This window comes from Corvus moneduloides, chromosome 20 (genome assembly GCF_009650955.1).
Source record: "Corvus moneduloides isolate bCorMon1 chromosome 20, bCorMon1.pri, whole genome shotgun sequence".
NCBI classification, from domain to species: Eukaryota; Metazoa; Chordata; class Aves; order Passeriformes; family Corvidae; genus Corvus; species Corvus moneduloides.
In genome coordinates, this window is record NC_045495.1 from 7,817,257 (window position 1) to 7,840,908 (window position 23,652).

Sequence of the window (23,652 nt, forward strand, 5' to 3'; positions counted from 1 at the left end):
TCCAAAAGAGAAGAGTTTCCTCGGCATGTCTGTGTTAATGTGTGTGAATTTATGTGCATTTATGCATGACTGGCCTGTACAATCTGTGGGGAAGGCACTTCTGCCAGGGTAGCTCACAGTCTCGACGTTGTGGAAACACTAAACACTGCCCACTCTCTGCCAAGGAGGCAGAGGATCCAATTCCCTTGGAATATTTTGTATGGACCCTGTGCATTTGGCACAGGAATTGCCCGGTGCTCGGCTGCAGGATAATAAGGTTTAAACAAACCAGTGAAACCTGGTTGTGGTTCGCTTGTTTTTAGGATCCTGGTGTCAGAGAGGATGTACCTTGCAAAAAGGCCATGTTTGTGTGTGGAAAGCTGCTTATAACTGTCCTGCTCAGTGGGTCTTGCTGCTCAGTTTCTGCTGAGCTGTTTGTATCCAAAGGTGGTCTGTATTCTTCTCCTCTCAGAATTTGATTTTGCAGGCCATGACATGATTTTTTAATATTGGGTGGGTGGTTTTAGAACACAAAAAGCTTACCAGTAGTTTTTGGGCAGCTTTTCCATTTGTTGGTAATGATCTCTCCATTGATGGTGTTGCAGTAATCCATAAAACTTGATTAATAGTGAAAAGGTTTATGCACAATGGCTGCTTAGACAGAGGGTGCTGAGATGAGTGTTCCTGATTGTTCTTTGTGTCCCTTTCCTTCCCCAGGAAAGTGGAGGACTTGCAGTTCCGTGTGGAGGAAGAATCCATTACAAAAGGAGATCTGGAGGTAATTCCTTATGATCTTGCCAAAATGTGGGGTCCAAAGTTACATGTGGGGCCTCACTTGAGTAACTTCTGCCATCTTTTGCTCCCCTCTAACAGTACTTTATTGATGGCTTTGGACCTGCTGCAAACACCATGGTGTAAACTGTGAGGATTGTTCTTTGGTGTGGTGCCCAATGACTATTCACACTTGGAGCTGCCTGGAGTTAATCTGTCACTCTAAATTGCCAAGCCATATTAAAATCTGTATCTGAGTGTGTTGGAACATATGTTTTTCCACTCTAGAAATGAATTGATGGTTCAATTCCTGTCCCTGCAGTGTCCTGCTCTTAGCAGCGAATGGGCACACGCAGTCTCCTGGTTGGATGCTATTTGATTCCAGCCGAAATGCTGTGTATCCTGGGGTATCCTCATGTGGAATTCACTGCCCATGAGTGTGGGTTTGACGCAAGGATTGACACCCTGTCACTGGGAAGGGCTGTTCCTCAGAGTGATGCTGTTGCAGTGAACATTGTGCAAACTGGAAGTGATGTTGGGAGCTTGCCCTTGAGTGGGAGGCTTTTTCAGGGTGAAAAAAGGAAAAGAAAATCTTTCTGTGAAAGCAAGGCTCTGTTCTCCACATGTAAATCAAGGGAGGTTTCCTTCTCTTCAGCCGGAGTGCCAGGTTAGGAACAGCCAGAAATCTCAAGGGCCCTGCTCCTGTGCTTCACTGTCAGTCATAGCAATAAAAGCCCAGGAAAATGGGAAAACTAGGAAATGGATACATTGCTGTGGCTGTGATCCTGTTGGCATAAACCTCTCCTCTTCATCCAGAAGCTGAAGGAGATGTTTGACAGGGTGTAAATTAGCAGTGCACTGATAGCAGACCTTTGCTGAAGCACAGCAAGTGCAGTTTCTGCCTATTGTGTGGGTGCAAAATTAGATTTCTGTTCATCCCTGAGCTGACAGCTTTCCCCCAGTGCCTTAGAGAAGGGTGGTTGATCCGTCCATCATTCCCTTTGAGAGTAGTGAATTGTACTTTTGTAAGCTCCAAGTTTTTAAGCCTGGCTGTGTAATGATGACAGTGGGACCAGGGTTGGCCAGATAGTATATTTGGATTTTTTTTTTTTTTTTTTAAAGCCACCATGCTTAGCAAGATCATAAGATGCTGTGGATAAGGGCTCCCATTCTCAGTTTGGGACTTGCAGTCTTAGATTTAATTTTCCTTTGGGCTGGGAAGGAATTGTTTTGCAATGGGGATGTGGCTAAGCTTTCAGCAGACCGTTATGGTCCTGTCCTCACTTCCATGCTTGTCTGTACAAAAGAACAAATAATTTAGGAGAGCTTGATTTCCTCTGATCCAGGGAACTGGCATGCTCTCCATGAGTCCAGCATCAGTACCAGCACAGGCATTGGCAGAGGGCTTGGCTGTGGCCAGTTTTTACATCCTGTCTGCCTAATTTGCATGCTCAGACTAAACAATTGACCCACTGGAATTAATTCTCACCTTCCTGCTTTTTTGTGGAGATAGTTAAGCTTTCCTTTCCAGAAGCAAGTCATTAACTTAGAGAAAAAAAAACCTCTGAAACCTTTTATTGAAAATCAGGAGGAGAAGTGCTCCTTCATGTTGCAGTGTGTTTCCTGGGAAATGGTTGTTCTTGATATTCGTTGTGTAAAATCACAATGAAGTCATCCAGTGGCTGCAAGCACAGCCCTTGGCATCCCTCTCTAGAGCTGAACTAGCCAAAAGCAAAGTCCAGTGACAGTTGTCTGCTTTCCTCTGGTCTTGTCAGTCTTCTTACACCAGCAGATCTTCCAAGTATTCAGAGGGGAGTTTTTACTGTGACTTAACAGCCAGTAACAGAAATTATGACAATGGTAAGAACGGGTTCTCTGCTGTGTGGTCCATGGCTCTGGGGTTTCTGCTGAAGGCTTGGCTAAATGCCCTGATGTTTGTCCCAATAACATGTATGTTCTGAACAAATCTAGGGCTCTTGGGTGTAGAGCATGACAGGCAGCATCCTTGGAAGCAATTTGACCAAAGAAATCCATGTGTTGGTGGCCTGAAGATACAGATCAAGGTTTTGGACCTCTGATAGAGGGACTGTGGATTTAGCCTTGCTAATAATGCAGTTATTAATTCAATCCACTTTTGATCCTGGTTGGCAGCTGATGCTGTAGTGCTTTGGAAGATGAAAAACAAATGCAGGAAAAGCTTTCAAGAGCTTTGAAAGATGAAAACCAAATTTAGGAAAAGCTTTCAGGAAAGGCTTTTTGTGGTGGAAGACCATGGTTTACGGGAAATACCAACTTCAAGGAACTCTCTCATGCTCATCTCCTGGATCCTGCAGCATGCCTTGAATGTCAGTGGGAAGTCAGTTTATAATTAATGAACAGTAATTTAAGAGAAATAGCTAGAAGTAAATCTGAAATTCCTATCTGAGCTTCCTCAAAGTGCAGGAAAACTTTGGATTTGAGACTCTGACTCATATTGGCTAGTACTAGCAAACCAATTTACATAAAATAATACAGGATTTGATGTGAATCTAAGATTTAAGGACTGTAAAACAGTTAATCTAATTTTTTCCATGGTTTTTGGTTTCTTTGTTGTTGTTTTTTTCCCCTCTATTTTCATATATTTTTCCAGAGTAGGAAAATAGCAGGATTAATAGATACTGATCAAGAATATCAGGTGGGACTGAGAGCTTGACTGGGCACTTGTGTTAACCTCAGGAGTCTGGAGAGCATCTCTTTGAGAAGTCCAGAGATGAGTTTTGTAACAGGTCAGCATCTTCAGGTAGAAAATATCTGATGTGCTGCCACCAGTTAATTAATTGGTATCAAAGGAATATTTATTCCTGTAAGTAAAATCAAGCCTGGAGCTCCATCTTGAGATGTGGATCTTTGGACTTTATAGGAAGCAGAATTAGTTTTATTTACTTAATTAAATGCCTTTTTTTTTTTTTTTTTTTTTTTTTTTTTTTTTTTTAGGATGCAATCAGCCAACTTTTGCACTTAAGTTATATAATTTGGGATTTTGATAATATTTGGGCTCTTGAATCCACGTGTTTTTGCCCCCCTCCTTCAGGGGTCCAACAAGGCACATAAAATACAGAGCCATCTGAATATAACTGGCAGTTATGTCACCATCTATGAATACATGTACAGTGATATTTTGCAAGCATAAAATGTGGATTTTTTTTAACTTGAGTTTCTATCATTTGTACACAACTAGCCAAGCCTTGCTTTATTGTAGGGAAGGGCAGAAAATCCTGAAAACTGGCTCAAATAGAAAGAGGGGGGGAAGCAAATAATTATATGGGAATGAAGGGCAAAAAATGGTTCTGAGCAGGTTTGTTTGCTTTTTGCTAGATTAAGTTTTTTATTTGGTAGATTAATTAAGTTTAATTCAAAGGAAAATGTGGGGTTTGTAAGCTAAAAAAAAGTGAAGGCCAGAGTGTGCATGCACTTTCCTCTCTTCTTTTATTTATAGCGAATTTTACATGATACTACAGTGGTGATTGTGGAGTGCTGAGCTTTGCCACCAAGTGCAGCTTTGTGGTACTTCAGCTTTAAAAGTGAAGGGCACTAAAGGAATGCCCAGAGCCAGTGCTCCTGGATTTGGGTAGATCATGTGAACTTCTTGTGCTTAGTTGAGTTATTTGTCAGAAAAAACCCCTTGAAAACAAGCCACCAACCAACCAACCAAAAGTCCCAAAACCAACCAACCAAAAAAGTTCTGTTTTCTTGTGCCAAAATCAGTAGACTCTTACTGTACAAAAATCAATTTGAAATTCATGTCAGGCCTATTCAAACCCAAAGCACTGATTTATAGAACAGTTTGGTATCTCAATTCCCTGACTGCTTCACTGCCGTGTATTTTCGGTTTTACAACATGTCATGTACAGTCTGACCTGCTTTTTCTTCCCCACTTAGTGTAGGATTCACACTGTCTCCAGAGCAAAAAGAGGATGGAAACTTCCAACTCTTTTCACTCTACCTTGTGATTCTTCTTGAGGAAAGACGTGGAGAATCATTGCAATGTCTTTGCATTCTCTTTGTGTACAAGGGCCTTGTACTGGTGGGAGCTTTGCTTTTTAGGAAGTGTCTTCAGCTGATGCAGGAAAACACTGATGCAGGTTTCTAATGCAGAAGGATATTTTCCCATCACAGATTCAATTTTCTTCTGAAGAACCACTACAAGTACCATGTAAAATCCCGTAGGGACCATTTTCTGTTTGGTTGGATTTTTCCTCCTTGTTTGGATCTTTATTCTCTTCCTGTTGTGAACTGCCTTTCCTTGTCTTGTACGCTGGAGATGATGTTGCAGCCTTCTCTTTTCCTCTTTCTCTCTTTCCCTCCCTTCCCCTACTCCCATCTCCACTGTTCTTTTTTCCCCTCTGTGTGACCAGACTCAGACGCAGTTGGAGCATGCCCGAATACGGGAGCTCGAGCAGAGCCTGCTGTTTGAGAAGGCACAGGCTGAAAAACTCCTCAGAGAATTAGAGGACACCAGGGTAATGGACCCCCACTTGCCCTGCCTGCAGACAGTGCTTGCCCTGCCTTGGTGCTCATGATGCCTTGCTTTGGGTTTCTTTCTTTTGGTTTTTGTGGGGTTGATTGATTTTGGCTTGAACTTAAGCTTCCCTGATTTTTTTTTTTTTTTAATTTTTATTTGCTCTCTTTCCCAGAAATAGTGGTACAATGTGATTTCTAGCTTTGCTTCTCGTGTGGGGAACTTGTTTCTCAGATTGAGTTTGCTTCTCTGCCCCATGCCACCATCTGACACATGAGCTCGTCACAATTCATTTTTCAATTAGCATATCCCAGCAATATCCACACCCTGCAGAATTCATTCTGCTTGAGGCCCCCCCCCCCAGGCTGTAAGAGGAAATAACATTGCAATCAACATTTCAGTCTCCCCTGCCAGTTGTGGGAGCTGCCATCTGAAGTGGAAGGTCCTGGTGAATGCAGGTGGGCCCACTCTGATTCTTGGCTCTGCCTGCAGCAGGACAGGTTGCCTGGAGGAATCCTAAAGGCAGGCCAGATGTGGAAAGGGCTTTTTCATGCTGGTGTGGTGTGGGAAGCAGCAAATTTGTTGCAGTGAGCAGCAATGGGTTTGAGAGCTGTAGAAAACACCAATGTGAGGGTCTCTAAAAAGTGTGGATGATTTGAAGCCCCCTGTGCCCATCTAAAATAATGACCACCAGCCTCCTGGGCTGATGGCTGCCGGGGAAATGGCGATTGAAATGGAGTGGAATTGATCTCTTGGGGTTTGGCTCAGTTTCCTTCTTTCTGTTGCCTTTTTCTAATATTTCATCCTCTTCTCCATCCATAGCTTCAGCACCCTGAACTCCCTGTGACTTGCAGGGAGTTCAGCCCTGCCAGGTTACATTCAGATTACAAAACATGGATCCATAGCCCTTAAGCTCAATGTGCACCATGGCCAGATTTATTGTCTTGCATCCTCTAGCCTCCTTTGTTATTTTGACTTTGCTAATAAACTCTAACAAGTACTCACGTGTAAAAATCCCTTTTCCTTTTTACACCAGGGTAAACAAATTCCGTTACAGAAGAGAGGTCTGCAGGCTGAGGATTGCTGAGCAATAAAGGAAACATGATATGCTTAATGCTGGTTTTGATGCTTGTGAAATTCCTGCATGTGCAGTCACATCTCCTCTGTGCATCATCTGGCAAGATGCCTGATCTGGAAACATAATGCCCTTCCAGGACATTATTTTTCATAAACCACTGTTGCTCCCTAGTGAATTTCAAGGGTTATTGCCAAGATGTTTTTCTGTGGAAAGCAAGAGATTTGTATTAGGAAAAATAAATTGCAATTGGCACAGACATAACCGTGAGTTGTCGGTGCTGCTTACCCTGGTGCAAAACTGTGCTCAGGTTGGAAGGTACCGGGTGTTCTTTACCTCGTTATTTGAACTTTGACTAACGTACTTTGGATTTACTTCCACTGGAGCACGCTTACTAAAGGGGAAGGATGCAGCGAGGAGAGGTGCGCTGACTTTGTGTTCTCTGTTGTGTTGCAGTTAACCACAGTGGCCGAGAAGTCCAGAATCCTGCAGCTGGAGGAGGAGCTGAGCCTCAGGCGCAGCGAGGTGGATGAGCTCCGGCAGTGCCTCCGGAGCTCCCACCAGGCAGAGACCCCTGAGCACAACCTGGGCTTGCAGTCGGAGGCTCTTCGGCTGCGGGATCAGCTGCTGTCTGCCAACAAGGAGCATCAGAAGGAGAGCAGCCAGCTGAAGGAGAAGTACGAAAAGACACTAAAGAAGTACCAGCAGGAGATGGAGAAGCTGAAATCTGTCAATGAGAAGTACTCACAGGAGATTGTTGACCTAAAGCATAAGGTTCAGCAAGCCACTAACGAGAACATGGGGCTCATGGACAACTGGAAGTCCAAGTTGGACACGTTAGCTTCTGACCACCAGAAGTCTCTGGAGGACCTGAAAGCCACACTCAACTCAGGCCCTGACACCCAGCACAAGGAGATCGTGGAGCTGAAGGCAGTGGTGGAGAGTATAAAGTTGGAGCACCAGCTTGAGTTGGAGAACCTGAAAGCAAAGCACGACATTGAGACAGCTGTCCATATAAAGGAGAAAGAGAGTCTCAAACTGAAGCTGCAGGAGGCTTTGGATGAAGTGGAAAAAAGCAACAGCAACTGGAAAATGCAAATGGAAACCAAAAGCAGTCAGCACCTTCTTGAACTCCAAGATGTGAAGGACAAGTGTCGAGATGCTGAGCTGAGGGTGCATGAACTGGAGAAACTTCATGGTGAATACACAGATCAGACACAAGCAATAGCTTTCTTGAAAGAGCAGATATCTTTGGCTGAAAAGAAGATGTTGGACTATGAAACGTTACAGAAAACAGAAGCCCACAGCAAACAGGAGATCCAAAGACTGCAGGAAAAAGTGCTTGTCTTAGAGAACAAGCTGCAGTCCATGGAGGCCCTGCATCCTTCTCAGCATGCAAATGTATGACTTTGGGGTCATTTGGCTTGTTTATTATCACTGTTGGTAACCCCTCAGCCGCTGCCTTGTGCAGTTTTCTGAGGCCTCAAATATCTGGATGTCTTTTCCTTCCACTGACAGTGCTCTTTCTGCACTGCATCTCCATGCTGAAGGTGTCTTTCTACTCTAGAAAGCCAGTACAGTGGGACAACTAGGAAAAAAGAGCAAGTGGGGCCACATCTGAGCTTGGAGGCTGCTGTGGCAGCAAAGTAGGGCTGTCGTGGTTTGCCAGGGTGGGCTCTCATTCTGAGCAAGCAGTGTTCTGAGCTGGAAAAACCATCATTCCTACAGTACAGTTGTGTTTCTCCAAGGAGCTGCAGCAGTCTTGGTGTGCTATTGGCCAAGACTCTTTAGGGGTGGTAGGAGGATAGGGTGGAAAAAGATTTAACCTTGCTCAGTGCTTGGAGCAGGGTTTGAGAGGTGCAGTGAGTGGCTGAACTGTGGGATGGGGTGGGAGTGTGCCAGCAGCAGGACAGGGGCTTCACAGCACATATGGGAGACAGGGAAATGCTGGTGTTGAGGATTATAGGGGAAAAGCTGCCAGCAAGGGTCAGAATGGCACCAGGCTGGGGAAATAAAATGCCTGATTAAATATGAGACCAGGGAAGGCTGAAATAATAGCAGTAATATGAATTTATTGTGGCCTTTGTGTCTCCTTAAGTCATCCTTTTTTTTTTTTTTTTTTTTTTGGACTATTTGCCACAGGATGGATCATCCCACTTTTGTGCATGGCACAGGGAATTGTGGCTGGTTCTGCACTGTAGTGAGAGGGGAGATTGCTACTCATGGCTCTGGGCTGAGCCCCTATTTGTGTTTGGATTTTGCATGAGAAATGAGGAAAAACCCAATTTACATCCTGTGGGGATGCAGAAAATTAAAATAAGCTGTAAAAAGCGTACATTTTAAGAATACTCTGTTGAAATTTCACTGGTGATGTAGTTTCTGTTCCAGACAGAGGTGCCAATGAATTCAATGCTTGTGTTTAATTTCCCAACTTGAACAGCCCCACTGAAACCAGTTGTACCTCCAGGCAGCAAAGTCAAGCCCATGAATTCCATGTTTTCTAAGTCAGAAGTTCACACCTTGGAAACAGGCACACTGAGGACAATAGAGGCAAAGGCCAAGGAGGAATCTCCAGCATTAATAGTGTGTGAAGGGTTGCTCTAGCATGTTTCATCTAGTAAGGACAGTTGGGAACAATAAGTACAGCCAGGACCCTGGGAAAAGGGGGTTGTTACTACAACATGTAACACATTATTGTCAATATTCAAACAGGAATGAATGGAAAAGAAGAAACTGGAGGCTTGTTCCAGAGCCCTTTAGATAAATAGAAGGGCTCTGGGGGATATTAATACTGGTTTAGAACCGGGGAAGTCTTGAAGTAATTATTTCAACTATGTGTCAATTAAAACCAGGAGAATATGGGAAGAAATGCATGGTTGAAAGCCTTCGAGTATCATGGGGCAAGTTCTATCTTAAATTGTCTTAGTTAATTTAAAGTGACTGTGGTATTCACTGTCCAAGTATTTTAAACAAGCAAAGGTGTCTTGTGACAGTCTTTCCTAGACCTTCAAGTGAGAACCACAACTGTGCTTCCCTGGAGTAGTCAAATAGTTTTTTCCATACCAAAAGTATGTCAGGAAACATATTTCTCCTCTGGGGGTGCTCGTGCTTCTGTTTGACTCGTCCCACAGCCCAGACTTTAGGGAACTGACCTTGGGGCTCTTGGCTGTGGTGGCCACAGCAACTGCTGGGTCTGGTGCTGAGGTTCCAACAAAGGCTGCTGGATGGGAAGAGGCATGAAGGGCTCAGTTGTAGCCTCTGCACGGAAAGCTTGGCATTGAAAGCTCTGCAGTCTCTGGCTTTTCGTTGCAATATAGAAAAGAGGGTGGGGGGAAAAAAGCAGAATCCCCTGTATGGACCTGGCATTTGCCTGTTATTATTTTTATGAATGCATTAGTTCTCTAATAAACTATTATTTTATCAAGGTTTTATAACTTTGGGCACAGCTAGCTTCCACAGAAGTTGAGGAACTTGTTGACTGGTAGGTCTCAAGTTGCATGCTGGAGAGCATTTGCAGTTGGATATTTGCTGTGATTGACCAGAGATGCCTGGTCCGAGGGACAGCAGCTCTTCCGTCCCTCTGCACAAATTCTGAATGTGCAGAGCTGGAATCAGAACTTGTGGGGAAAAACCTGAGCTCTGTTCCCTCCTGGGTGAATCCTGCTGTTGTGCTCAACTGCAGGTTGTGTGTGGGCACTCTGGTCAGCCTCAGTAGTACCCAGCGGGACAAGTGGCTCCTCAAAAAAAGCCTTTATTTCCCTCTTGGGAAGGATGTAAAACATCCTAACTTGGACACTGGATACTTTTTGCTTTGGATGGGGCTTTGTGGTTGTTAACTTTGCTTTGAATCTTTGGGTAAAGGATTGGTTTATTATTTATCATATTTTACATTTATTCCAGATGATTGAGACTAATGATATTTCAGAAGAGAAGATAAAGATGAAGCAGACTATGGAAGGTATGAAGCTCCTATTTTTACTTGGAACACCCTGTTCTAGTGACTTGTATGCTTTCTCTTCCTCTAACTTTCTGCTCTTGCAGGGATGGCTGCATGGAAGGGGTTTAGGAAGTCGTTTCATCTGTCAAAATTTGCTGGATGACAGTTGTTGTCTGGCTTTGTTTTTTCCCTCTAATCAAGCTGAGCATATGCAGGGATGGATGTTTTTACCTGTATTAGACATTCTCCAAACAGATGGTGCAGGTTGCAGACAGACCTGTGGAAATTGATGCATTTCCATCCCATCACTGATTTTTACAGCAGGTAAAATTCAGACATTAAATGTTATTTGTTCACAGGAGAGGAGTGATAATGGTAGATATTAATGTGACTGACTTCAAATAATGATAGTTACTTTTTATTAAGTTTACTATAAATTAAATCCATCCTTTTAACAAAAGGTGAAACTTATGCACTCAGAAAACTTTGTACAAAGTGTATTTCAGCTTGAACTACACTCAGCCCCTTCATAGAGGGTGAGCTGTAACACTGAGTCTGAGCAATAGCAGAGCTGGATTCAGAGGTGTTTTGTCCTATTTCTGTTGCCCTCAGTGCAAGCCAGGCATTGTCCATAAGCCTCATCTGTCTTTGCAGGTATGGGATTATGTAGAACACATTCTTATTATATCCCATCCCTGGAAGTGTCCAAGGCCAGGCTGGGCAGGGCTTGGAGCAGCCTGGTCTAGTGGAAGGTGTCCCTGCCCAAAGCAGGGTGGGTGGAACAAGATGATCTTTAAGTTCCTTTCCAAACCAAACTACTCTATGTTCCAATACCAAATTGTTTGCTGACTGACAGGTAATTCCTGGCTAGTGACAGTAGAGCTTAACTAGATCCAGCAGCCACTGCTCTGAATGGCCACTCAGTCTGTGTGTACATTGTTTCCACACTGAATAAACCCCAGAAAGATGTGCTGAAAACAACCAGGTCAGATCTGAGCCACAAAAGCATCAGACTTCAGATCTATAGCTCTGAGCATAGAAATACATCAGTTCCAGAAAACATGTTTTTGAAGCAGTCTCTGTCTTCCACTGTAGGAGGTGATGCAAAGAAATGTGCTAAAAGCTCCTTTTGGTTTTTTTAAAATGTTTTATTCCCTTTTCCCCTTCCTCCTTTGTGGTTGCTTTCTTAACCCTGTCTGATACAACTTCCCAGTGTGTATCCCACCTCCAAGTGTGGTGAAATGCAGTATCTCCAGCTGCTTCTCTGCCAACAGGAGTACCACCGTGGTGCCTGGTGCACCCTGACCCACGCTGTGCACCTGACACCTTCCCAATTTGCACAAAGCATTTTCCAACCCTCTAATCTTTGTCTTTTCATTCCCTCACAGACCTCCAAGACAAGCTGAGTAAGAGAGACAAAGAGGTGTCATCCCTGGTGACCCAGACTGAAACTCTAAGGGCCCAAGTAAGTGGTAAGTTTCCCTAATCCAGTGTTGGTGGGAATGAAATGTTTCCCTGCTTGTCCTATGCACTGGTGTTGAACAAGAGCCCAGAGCTGAAATAGGCTGATGTAAAACATGATGCTGCTATTTTTTTAATAGATATTGCTGATAAAAATTAATTCAGGAATTGAACACAAACTGCAGAAGATATTTGTGTCCTGTGAGGGAGGGTTTGGGCTTGTTTATGTGTTAAGCTAATGAGGCAGAAGTCAGTGGAGCTGGGTGTGTTGTTTCCAAGATCTCCCCTTAACTACAGCCAGACCAAGAACTAATTAGGTCTGTGCTTTTAGGAGTAGGGATTGGGAAAAGGCAAAAAGCAGGAATATAAGTAAAGGACTAAGTGAACTTTCTTCCCCTGAATCCTCTGCTTCTCATAGCTTTGGAAAATAAATGCAAAACAGCAGAAAAGAAGGCTGATTCAGTGTTCAAAGAAAAGAAGAGGTTGGAAGGGGAACTGGAAGCCTTGACCAAGAAAACACATGATGCCTCAGGGCAACTGGTCCTGATTAGCCAGGAGCTGCTCAAGAAGGAAAGGTCGGTGTGCAGGTCTGGAGGACAGAGCTGGAGACACAGGGGCTCTTTGTATATTCATGTTCCTTCTGGGTGCTGTAATCAACCACCAGAAGAAATGTAGAGTTGCATTGTTGAAATCCAGCCCACAGCTTTCCCGTTCTTTAGAGACGCTGCTGTGTGAGTTTGGTTAGAATTACAGGCTGTGAATTCTCAAAATGCACTGTCCTTTCGCTGCTTGCCAGGAGCAGCAAGACAGCTCAGTACCCGTGTAGATGCTGAATGAAGTAATCTACAAGCCAGCCAAGCTGGCTGCTGCCCTGCTCCCAAGCAGTGCCTTGTGCAGGTCCCAATCTCAGAGCTGGCAAAGTGCAACAAGGAAAGAGTGGTGGGAGTTGGGTCAGATTTGCTCACTGGCCTTTCTTTGGATCTGTAGCAAAGGTGGGAGGGAGCACAGCAGGACTCCAGTGGTGGTGTGGGCTCTGGGAACGTCTTCATCTCTTCCTGCTGCTGCTTCCAGGAGCCTGAACGAGCTGAGAGCGCTGTTACTGGAGGCAAACCGGCACTCGCCGGGGCCGGAGCGGGACCTCAGCCGGGAAGTGCACAAAGCTGAGTGGCGGCTGAAGGAACAGAAGCTCAAAGATGACATCAAGGGGCTGCGAGAGAAACTGGTTGTGCTGGTGAGGGCACTAAAACCCCTCCTGGGCATGGCCTGGAGGCTGCAGGGCTCTATACTGCTGAGGAGGGGGGGAGGGTCTGAGCCCCTCACTCTTGCTCCAGGTCTTTGTGTTTTCTTTTGTGCTGCTGAACATCTGATGGGAAGTCTCTTGACAACGACTGAGCTGTGGCCTGGCTTAGCAGCATCTCATTAAGCAGCAAAGATGTCCATGTGTCATATAATCACAGAATGTCCCGAGTTGGAAGGGCCACAAGGATCATCAAGTCCAACTCCTGGCCCTGCACAGGACACCCAACAATCCCTGTGCTTGGCAGCGTTGTCCAAACGCTCCTGGAGCTCTGGCAGCCTTGGGGCCGTGCCCATTCCCTGGGGAGCCTGGGCAGTGCCCAACACCCTCTGGAGGAAGAACCTTTTCCTGATACCCAACCTAAACTTCCCCTGACACAGCTCCAGCCATTCCCTAGGTCCTGTCCCCGGTCACAGAGAGCAGAGATTGCTATGTGCCTCTGCTTCCCGTCGAGAGGAAGTTGTAGACTGCTATGTCCTTCTCCAGTGTTTTTCTGTTCCCACAGGTTTTAGATCCATGGATAAATAGGGTTACAATTTATGGGAGAAACTGAAAGTCTTTCAGCTACCCCCCCGCGTTTTACACACACTCCGATCCAAGAATAAGCAGTGTCCTCTAATTCCCGTGTACTTCTGCGTCCTCCAGTGGTTGAAATGTGAATAATTGATTTGAACTGCTGGGAACAAACTGGTCCCTTGATGCAAGCTGTGCTCTGCCCCATCTGCTGATGTAGTTCTAGGAGTTATGTGGATTTCTACCTTGAGTTTCTGCAGCTATTGGTTTTGATGTAAAATGCTCCTATTTTCCCTTTGCTGTCTTAAGGACAAGGAGAAGTCAGTAACAGACCAGCGGCGATACTCCCTGATCGACCCCTCTTCGGAGTCGGAAGTGATCCGGCTGCAGCACCGGCTCGTCAGCACGGAGGATGTGCTGCGCAACGCGCTGGAGCAGGGACACCAGATGGAGAAGCTTATGGAAGCAATGAGACTCTCCTCTGAGAAAACACAGGTAGAACATCAGCAAACAGGGTTGCTCAGCCCTCATCAATCCCCCGGAATCTTGCCCTCTGTTCAGGGAGTGATACCATCAACTGGGTCCTCTCTTTGGGTGCAACCTGACAAGGCCTTGTTCTGTCAGATGTAGCCTAATGCTATAAAATCCCTGCTAGTTGGTAATCACAGATCCCTTTGTGCTCCAGAGAATGGTTGTTAGACATGGGGTTTTGGGGAAGTTGCACTGTGAGTAACTGTTCTTTATGTGTACAGTATTGTCTGGCTGCATGTGTTCATAACATGGAAGTTGAGATTTTTCTGACATCCCTCTTCTTTGAGAGTTTTATCTTTGCAGTCCCTAAGAAGGAACTTTGCAGGTGACTCTGGGAAAATGTTTTCCATTTCTCTTACGAGCTCTCTTACCACCTTGGTGTCTGATGTGAGTTTGCTGATGGACTGTGAATGTTCCCACTCCAGTTTCTGTCTTCTCTCCCCAACTTCCTCTGATGTCCCTTTGTTTATTTTGACTAAAGAAAAGCTGCTTCTGTTGCCTTACATCCTTCTTTATGAAACTGAAGGGTGGAAATAGCTTGACTCTCAACATTTGGCTTTTCCATCTCGTACCTGTGGAGTCTCAGCCCTGACTGATTCCTCCTGCAGAGTGACCTGCCCCTTCTGCCAAGCTTTGTGCTTCATGTCCTTGTTCTGCTGTATTTGCTTTTGAGTCTGCAAATAGGCCGTGGCTTTTGGAGCTCAGATGCACCATTATTTCTCTTATACTTGCTCATTTAAATTCTCAGCTGAAAAATGTCTTTCTCTTGCAGTAATGAATTACAACTGGCATACAAGCAGACACCTTAGGGTAGTATAGAACAAGCCACTAGACACAGAATGGGCAGAGAGCTTTTTTTCACTGATGCAGGTGCAGATATGCTGTGTTAGGTAATCTGGGGGGTTTCAAGCCTTCTCCTCCCATGACAGTCTCTGTTGGATACACCAAACACTGTTTGCATTGCAGTGGTACGGGCAAGGAGGTGGTCAGGAGGAGGGTGCAAGGTAAAAAACTGCAACCCTGAAAAATCTGCTGGCTCATTGAACATCTGTGTGTTGCAGACAAGTCTCTATATCCTGCAGTGCAGCATCTGCCAGCAGCAGGCAGGACAGCTGGAGTCAGGATGACATGTTTGTGGCAGTCCAGGATGTACCATAATCCCGTCAGTACCTCCAGAGTGACTTCTGCTGCACTTGCTATGTGTCAAATGCAAATGCATCATGACAGCCTCATCTCTTGGCAGCTACAGGAGGGGTGGGGAAAGTTATTCTCTACTTGCTTTAATACACAGTCTCTTGAGAAAGGGAAATCTTCCCTTTTGCATTCCCATCTCCAAAAGCTGTGCAGGTGGTAATTATTTCTTCCCCAGTTCTAGCAAATGACTAATCTTACCTGAAGGGAGTTGGAACTGACCTTATGAGGTCAGCTAAGATAAGTTTGATACATTCATGCTTAAGAAAATGTAGAGATATGACAGAATAGCATTATGTCTTCACCTACAATCCAAGGTGCAAAGAAGCAGAGGATTACTGTGGAAAGCCAGGTGTGCTGGTTTGGCCAAATTTAGAAATATATCCTCTGACGGAAGGCAGGTTACAACCAGCCCTCCCCCACCACGTTGGGGAAAAATTGAATTTTCCTCAAAGGAAAGTGAAAGAGATAAAAACGATTTATTTAACAAACATACAGGAAAAGAATAATAATGCTAAATAATAAAACCTCACACTGTGGAGAGAAAAACCTGGGAATATTTCAGAGTCCTTCCATAGTCTCTCCCCCTCCTTGGAGCTGGGACGGGGTGGTGGGCCCCCGTCCAGGGCCAAGGCCTCAGTGGAAATTCCTCCTGATGTATTCTGATGTTGAAACAGCCCAGCAGAGAAAAAGGGAAAAAAACGAAGTCCCAGGAAAACAAAAGTTCAACTCTCCGGAGGAAAAGGAGCTGAAAAACTGGCCAAAAGGTGGCTGGAAAGCAAGCAGGCTGCTTCCCCACCCTCGCTCTGCAGAAGCAGACAGGTTTTATCTCTGTGTCCTCGGAGCATGAAAACAAACTGCTTTTAAAAAGTACACTTTTCTCTCTCCCCTCTCAGGCTCAGTTTAAAGGCATAGAAAGGCACAAAATTAATTTCTGGGCAGTGGGGCAGTGATAGGGGATACAATGTCATAAAGTCACCCCAAGACATTCCACCCCTTATCCCATATCATTGGCTCAATGCCCAAACGAATATATTGTAATTTTACACACACACATCAATACATACATATACATATATACAGCTACGTACAAACAGTGACCCTCAGCAAGCAGTGCTATACAGGCATTCCACATTACAGGTGCGATTCTTGCGTGTGTTGGGCCATGTACGGAGTCTGCATATGCTCAGAGCTTCACTGCCATATCCTGCACGGTCTCATTCACACCGTAGTCTGGTTTCATTATTGCTAAAGCAGAAGCGTATTCTTGTGGCCCAAGCTGTATGAGTTTTCACCACATAAATGGATTAACTCTGACCTGGTCTGGGCTCCTCAATCCTGGGTCATCTGTGAAGACAACCTCTACCACCCCTAGTTCTCTCAGGCACTGGATCCCTTGTTCTATGGTCTTCCACGGGGTTTGCTGCATACAGAGATCATCTCCGCACAGATATCTATCCCTCACACCATTCAAAACCCGTCTCCAGACACTGGCAGAGTCAGCCCCCCTTATCATCGCTTGGTTGATAACTGGATCACGTGACAGGGATCCCAAATGCCTCACTTCAGCACCGTCCAGCATCACATCATCACCTGCTGCATCCCAAATACGGACCATCCAACTTATTATGGATTCATCGGACCGTCGGGTGTAATCCTTTCTTAGGCTGTGAAGGTCCTTTATGGACATGGACTCAGTAATGGTTTCTGTGCCTGAGTCAGGTGGTGGTTTTGAGGTTCCTTCCCCTGCATCTTTTGAGGTCCCTTCCCCTGCATCATCATCATCATCTTTCACTGGGCGATCAGTTTTGGTTGTGTGCTTTTTCCTCGTGACAGGAGCCACTGTCAATGGCTTAGACTCTCCATCTGGTTTGGGCTTGCTGTCTGGTTTATCTGCAGCCTGAGTGACTGGGGTGTCTGCAGGCTTTGCTGATTTATCTTCCTGCCTCTCTACCATTACCTGCTGCAATGTGCGATAGGCATATGCCAAAGCCCAACATATTGCAAGGAGCTTGTTCTCATTAGAATTGTCATTGTATTTCTCTTTCAGATATTTCCCCACCTCAGCTGGTTTCGGAACTTGTTCAGGGGGGAAATTGCAAACCATTGGGTCAGAGAATTTCTTCAGGGTTTGGCCTATATCCTCCCACTCTCCACACCACTCAGGATTTTCCACCTCTTGGTCAGGTGTCTCAGCAGTCACCCTGGAAATCTGAGCTCTTATTCTAGACAAGCTGCAAATCAATATAGAGGAAGATTACCAGATTAAATGCCAAGAGGATGGTGTCTTTAACATCCAGGGGAAACTGAACATTCTCAAAAGATAACCTATCAAATTTAAAGGGGAGGGAAATCCCGTCTCCTCCTCGTCTAACAATCTGGGTGCAGTTACTAATAAATTCCCAAAACAGGCTACCGAAACTAGGACTGGGGTTAGGACGGAGAAACCACTTATCATACACACTTTGAACAGCTGCCTGTACCTCTATCAACTTCTTATAAATCATTATCACCGAGCACAGCAAAACAGAAATCCGAATTCATGTCTCTGCTCTGCAAAAATTCCTTATCAAGGATAAGATCAGAGCAAGTTGTGGATAGGCAAATAGGCCTAGGGACCAGCAAGGCACTAGTACCTTAAACAAGCCTACGGACCAGAAATACATGAATATATCAAACCAGAGAGACATGATGAACTCAACCAACATGGTGACTATTTTACCCCTGCACAGAATAAGTAAATTCAAACCAAAATGTAATTAGCACAGGCTTTTCACTTTCCTTCGAACCACACATTGGGCGCCACTAAATTTGTGCCGGTTTGGCCAAATTTAGAAATACATCCTCTGAGAGAAGGCAGTTTACAACCAGCCCTCCCCTGGTTGCCAGGCTTGTCCTCAGAGATGGGAAATGGGGAATGGCAAATGTCCTTTACGTGCTGGATGTTCAGTGTGCTGTGCTTTGCAGCTAACACTGCCCTTGGCTGAGGGTTTGTTTTTTGGTATTTAAGCATTGGGGTGAATAGTGGGTCTGTGACCATAAGGAGCTTGGGGGATGTTTGGTAGCTGGGAGGGATGCAATCTGGCATGTGGGGATTGAGCCAGGCTGCAGAGGGCAGGAAGATTCTTGCCAGAAGTGGGGTGGGATTTTTGCATCCTCTGTTCCTTGTGTGGAGTGGGCAGCTAAGGAAGGACATGACAGTCTTGCCAGATTTCAGTGCTTGTAAGCAAAACCACCAGGATGTGTGCCTCTCTTCAGTAAGTGTTGTCTATTCTCCATTGCAGACTGTTGGAAATTCTGGGTCTGCTAACGGGATTCACCAGCAGGATAAATCCCACAAGCAAGAGGTAAGTTATGAGTAGAATGTTGTTTAGAACACTAACTGCTTTGTGTGGTTTCTTGCCTGCTGTGGTGGGGACAGCACTTGGATGGGGGTAGTTCTGCCAGCAAAGCTTGACTGTATCATTCCCACAGCAAAAGCAAGAGGCTTTGCACAACTCCAGTTCCCAAGTGTGGTGGGAACCTCACTAGACACTCCTTGAAGCCATGGGGAAGGTGGTGGTGAGGGACACACTGAGGTGCAGTGCAAAAGGAGTTTCCCCATAGTCTCCTGGGTCAGTGCTATGTGACTCTACTCCTGGCAGCCCCTGCTAGAACCTGCTCAGTCTCAGATTTCTTCTGTGCCCTTTATATGGGTGGCATTTGTGGGACGCGCTGTCTTGGCCTCCCACAGCAGACTTCATCCACCCATACTGGGCAAAGCCGTGGGCATCCCACTCCATGCCTCTTCCAAAAAAAGCCTCTGTGTTTGTCCTCATTTTGCCTAACAAGATCTGTTTTCTTCTAGGAGAAGCTCTGATAGAGAAGAGGTGAAAAGGATCATTTCATGCCAGTATCAGTTCCTCTGCACAGTCAGGAAAAACAACACCACATCTGGCTTTAGGACCTCCAAAAGACCACACACAGTATTTTCACTTTAAAGCAGGACAATGTTTATAATGTACTAACTGATGTAATCAGGACAATCCCAGAGTCCAGTTTTCCAAGATGGCCATTGTTCCAGGAGGGAGCAGAAAGACCTCTCTGGGTTTGGTTTCTTACTTGTATTGGTTTTGACTGTGGAATTTGTATTGTTTGAGCTGCCCTTGTCCCACCAGCTGATGTGGTCTGGATGACAGCTGCCCTGACCTGTGGCTGAAGTGTCAGCGGGTCCCAGTAACCCCACAGGAGCTGCAAAGGGATTTGCCTGTCGTGTTCAAAGCATGTGCCCATAGGCTGCACCCTTCCCATGGGGTCTGTCCCTTCCCTCCCACCCACCCTGGTGTCATGAGGACCTGCACAAGTGAGTGAAACCTGCTGGGCTGATAATGAGAGGTGTGGGGACATGTTCCCCTCCTCCCTTTGCAGAAGACATCACTGTTTTAGAGCAGAGGCTGCACTTAGTTCTTGTATTATAGCATGTTGTGGGAAATAATCCCATTTCAGAGGGATATTTACATTGTTTCTTCTCCCCTGCCATTTGGGGAAGAAGCTGTGGTGGCTCTGAGTTTGGGGTCAGGCACACTTTGCTTGGGTGTAGTTGGCCTTTCTTCTTGCAGTGAGATCTCTGAGCAGGCCTGCTGGTGTCCTGTGCCATAGCCAGCTGTCCAGCTTGGTCCCCCTCACTCCTGGGGGGTTCATCAGGTCTGTTTTGAACTCAGGACTCCACAGATGCTGGATCTCAGCATTACTGACCTTGGAGCTCCATGCTGGGGGCAGTCAGTGTGGGACAGATGCCTTGAGCAAATGGTTCCCTCCTTACCTGTTTAATTTAACAGCTAACTGCAGATTGCCTGGTGCTTTTCAGAGCCATCTTTGCCTCTTCAGTGTGATGCCCATCCCCTGCTACCAGGGATGGATGAGGTGAAGGTGCCGCTGTGAGCCTGACATTGATGGCTTCAGCAATCCTCTGCATGACCTGAGTGTGAGTATTTGGAGCAGAGGCAATCCAAGACTGGAGCCCACACAGCTCTTGTGACTGTACCAGCAGAGGATCTTGTTCCTTCTTCCCAAGGCTTACTCTAACTTTGCACCACAGCTCCCAAGTGATACTAGGGCAGAGGAAGGGAACAACGTGCTCTTAAAGGTGTGAAAGAGCCCAGCTCAGGTTCACTGTTCAGTACCACAGGGAACAGTCACAGCAATATTTTTTCCAGGCTTCTCTCAGTTAGTGCCCAACTCCTCCAGTCTTCATGAGCTCTTGTGCTATGATGGGGCATCTGTGAAAGGACAAGATGGGAGAGGAGATCTGAGCCAGACCCCTGGTAGGTGAACATGATGGTGTATCAGCTCCATTGCTTTTTGCTCTGATTTCCCACAAAGTTGTGTCACTTTTTCTTAGTGGGTTGCCAGACTCCTGCTTCTTGAAGGATGGGCAGCCAGAAGCAGCCTAGGAAAAACTTGAGCTTCATGGCTGCAATTTTGCCATGAGGAGTATGATGCTGAATATTGAACCTTCTCATTTGATGCAGGATTGGTGATTTCCTGTCCTTCAGAGGAGGATGGGAGAGGAAGGGGACTTCAGGGAGGTAAAGCAGGTCAGAAATCACAGCAGAAATCTGGCACATGGTAGCAGGAGGGAGATGGTGGGATCGAACTGGCTGAAAATAATTCACGTCGGATTCCATCCTGCCTTGTAGAAGTGTTTCTTCAGTTCTTACTAATCACCAGGAAGATTGCCACATCTCTGCCTAGCTCTAGGAGTTTCCCAAGGGATTGTAGGAGTGGTCTCCAAAACCCTCCTGGTTGAGTATTAATCTTCTAAGTGATTTTGGAAAGTCCCAGAGCGAGTCTTTGTTTGTTACAGCCCTCAACAGTGAATACCTCACTGCTGTTTTTAAGAATTTAGGGTTGATGTTTCCCAAAATGCTCCTGTTGGCTGGATGGTCTCTGAAGTCATGTCTGCAGATCCTCTGGGCTTTCCAGGGCTTCCTGGGCACCTGCAGGAGAGAGACCCCATTCTGGTTTGTAACTTATTTTCCCTTCTGAGTCTTACAGTGACTTGTGACCAGCTGCCTTCACCTACAGAGCAGAGATACCTGTGTTTTCCACCTCCCTTTGGCTCTGTACAAAGTGGGGTCCCCTGCGAGTGGTTATGGGGACCATGTATTTAGTTCTGTTAATCAGATCCAAAGTTGTCAGGCTGCAACTGCCTGTTCCCAAGGACCATCCCCTGAGAGCAGCTCAGAACTGTGGCTTTTCCCATTCAGCTTGGGAGACAATGCAGAACAGGAGCAGATGTGTCAGAGCAGGTTCAAAGTTAGTGTTGATGGTCTTCTCTGGCTGTAAATGGCTGTGCTGGTCCCTGAGGATCAGCCGGGAGCTGATGGCACTGCTTGGCTCTCTGTGCAGGCTGTGTGGTCACTGTGTTGCAGGGCTGAGGGTAGAAGCCCCCCACCCATTGGGGTGCAGGTCCATGGGAGCTGCTTCCAAACAGGACCGGCCACAACGCCAACGTCGAGGATATGCTGTTGTGTGCTCATCAGGGCTTCAGCTCAACCCTGTGGCCAGGAGGGGTTGGACTCACTCACTTCCTCCCTCTCCAAAATTAGCACAGGCTTTCCCCAGGCACCAGCTTCTGGCTGCCCTTCTGAGGTGGTAAGAGACCACACTAGGGACACACTTGGAAACGACAAGGAGGAGATTCCCCAGCCCCTCTATTTATTTGTAAGTTTAAGTGCTATTTTTGCCTGTGTGGTGGTGTATAAAGTACTTCACGATACTTGGTCTTACTGGCTTGGTTCTTTGGGAGAGATTTCCAGGGGCACATGGTAGCAGGAGCACTGATGCACCCTTGTCCTGTTGTTGATCCAGGCTGGTGCCTGTTTGTGCCTTCACTCCCCCTTTGGCTTCAGCCTTGCCCTTATCTCGATCCCCGAGAGCTGGTAAGGGAGGGCTGTGCTCTCCCCAGCCTTTCTCCCAGCCTGGAAATGCCATGCTGGTTTTCCATCTGGAGCTGGGTTCTGAGCATCGTGCCCAGAGCACCGGTGCAGGGTGGGGAGCAGGAGGTGACATGCTGCGGGAGCCCTGGGCTCTGAGGAAAGGACCCACTGTGGCTGTGGGAGCAACCCCCACAGCCAGTGGCATTACCCTGACAGTTAGTGATGCTTTTCTGCTGAGAGCTGAACTCTTATCCAGTGAAAGAAAAAGCCTTTGGAATGGAGACTACTCAGTACTGAGTGATTTCTTCTCTAACTCTCAAGACCAAAGGGAAAAGAATCAGTCTTGCTTGGGAATGTCAGCTTTATCCCTCCTGCAGCATCCAGAGAGCTGGAGCAAGGGCCAGCACCATGCTGGTGCCCTATGGAATGATGGTACCAAACTGCCCAGGTGTTACAGCTCTTGAAATGACAGGTGCCAAGCTGCCAGCCAAGGCCTTACAGCTCCTGCCTCCCCCCAGCCACCAGCAGTTCCTCTGGCTTGCAGTAGAGATGCATGAGGGTTTCATTAAACAAAATGATGCAAAGGACACTGTAAAAGTCTTAACAAAAATTCCTGTACTCTGTTATTCAGCAGCTTTAGCAGCTCAGCACTATCTGTAGGGAGTTATTAATACACTAAGATCCTATAGGCCTCCTGTAAGTTACCAGAAAAAAGATGATACTAGATGTATAAATGGATGATAACCTTTTACCCATACATTATGTATTACAATTTTGTAGCTTAGTCATTTTTTGGCTATCAGATTTTGTTAGTATGATATAAAAAAAAAAGACCAAAAAAAAGGTTTGACTGCTACTGTCTATTTTGTTATTTGATTCATTTTCTTCCTCTGTACAAAAGCTGTATAAATCTGTCTGTGTAACTCCTCCACATCTGTATTCATGTACCATCCCCCTGTCCTGGCTTGCTGGTGTGGTGAGCTCCTACTAAACAATAAACTCTGTGGCTGAGAAGTTGGGCATCCTGGGGCTGCTGGGTCATGTTCAGGGTGTTCTGCCATGCACAAACTGTCATGAGCTGGAAGGCGCTGGGGGCACAGGGCTGTGGCACCACTCCCCCTGCCCTGAGCCCCAGCAGTGGCCTTGAGCCATCTGTGTTTGGGCTCTGCAAGTGGCTGGGAGGCTGCAGAGCTGCCCTGGGATGAGCTGAGCTGGAGTACAGTGGCATTTGCTCTTCTGCACCCCATGCCAGAGGTGGGGACAGCCAGGCCCAGCACCATCTCCCACCTGGGGCAGCTCCTGACACTGAGTATCTCCCAGGCCTCAGAGTGATTGTGCTATTTATTATTCCATGATTATTCTCCATCTAATTGTCTCCCCAGTCCCTTGCTGACATATCCATAATGCCCTGAGGTGAGTGAGGAGTGTTGCAGGGTGCTGCACCAGACCCACCTCCCTTCACCTCAGCACTGATCCATA

The 23,652-nt window shown here is 46.1% G+C and overlaps 1 protein-coding gene across 13 annotated transcripts in view; it reads left to right on the forward strand.

The window, feature by feature from the left end:
• The window catches only part of CLIP2 (CAP-Gly domain containing linker protein 2), a 100,487-nt gene extending 77,292 nt beyond the window's left edge, over positions 1-23,195 (forward strand). For 12 of the 13 annotated variants that reach the window (XM_032129704.1, XM_032129708.1, XM_032129703.1 and 9 more), the window contains 10 exons: positions 697-757; positions 5,145-5,249; positions 6,780-7,724; positions 10,224-10,281; positions 11,649-11,732; positions 12,140-12,296; positions 12,793-12,952; positions 13,841-14,026; positions 18,538-18,600; positions 19,101-23,195. In XM_032129704.1, the coding sequence (XP_031985595.1) occupies positions 697-757; positions 5,145-5,249; positions 6,780-7,724; positions 10,224-10,281; positions 11,649-11,732; positions 12,140-12,296; positions 12,793-12,952; positions 13,841-14,026; positions 18,538-18,600; positions 19,101-19,112 (1,831 nt within the window). In that variant the 3' untranslated portion in view covers positions 19,113-23,195. The remainder of the gene's footprint in view (positions 1-696; positions 758-5,144; positions 5,250-6,779; positions 7,725-10,223; positions 10,282-11,648; positions 11,733-12,139; positions 12,297-12,792; positions 12,953-13,840; positions 14,027-18,537; positions 18,601-19,100) is intronic. The other variant, XM_032129715.1, reaches the window with a different exon arrangement.
• The last annotated feature ends 457 nt before the right edge of the window (positions 23,196-23,652 follow it).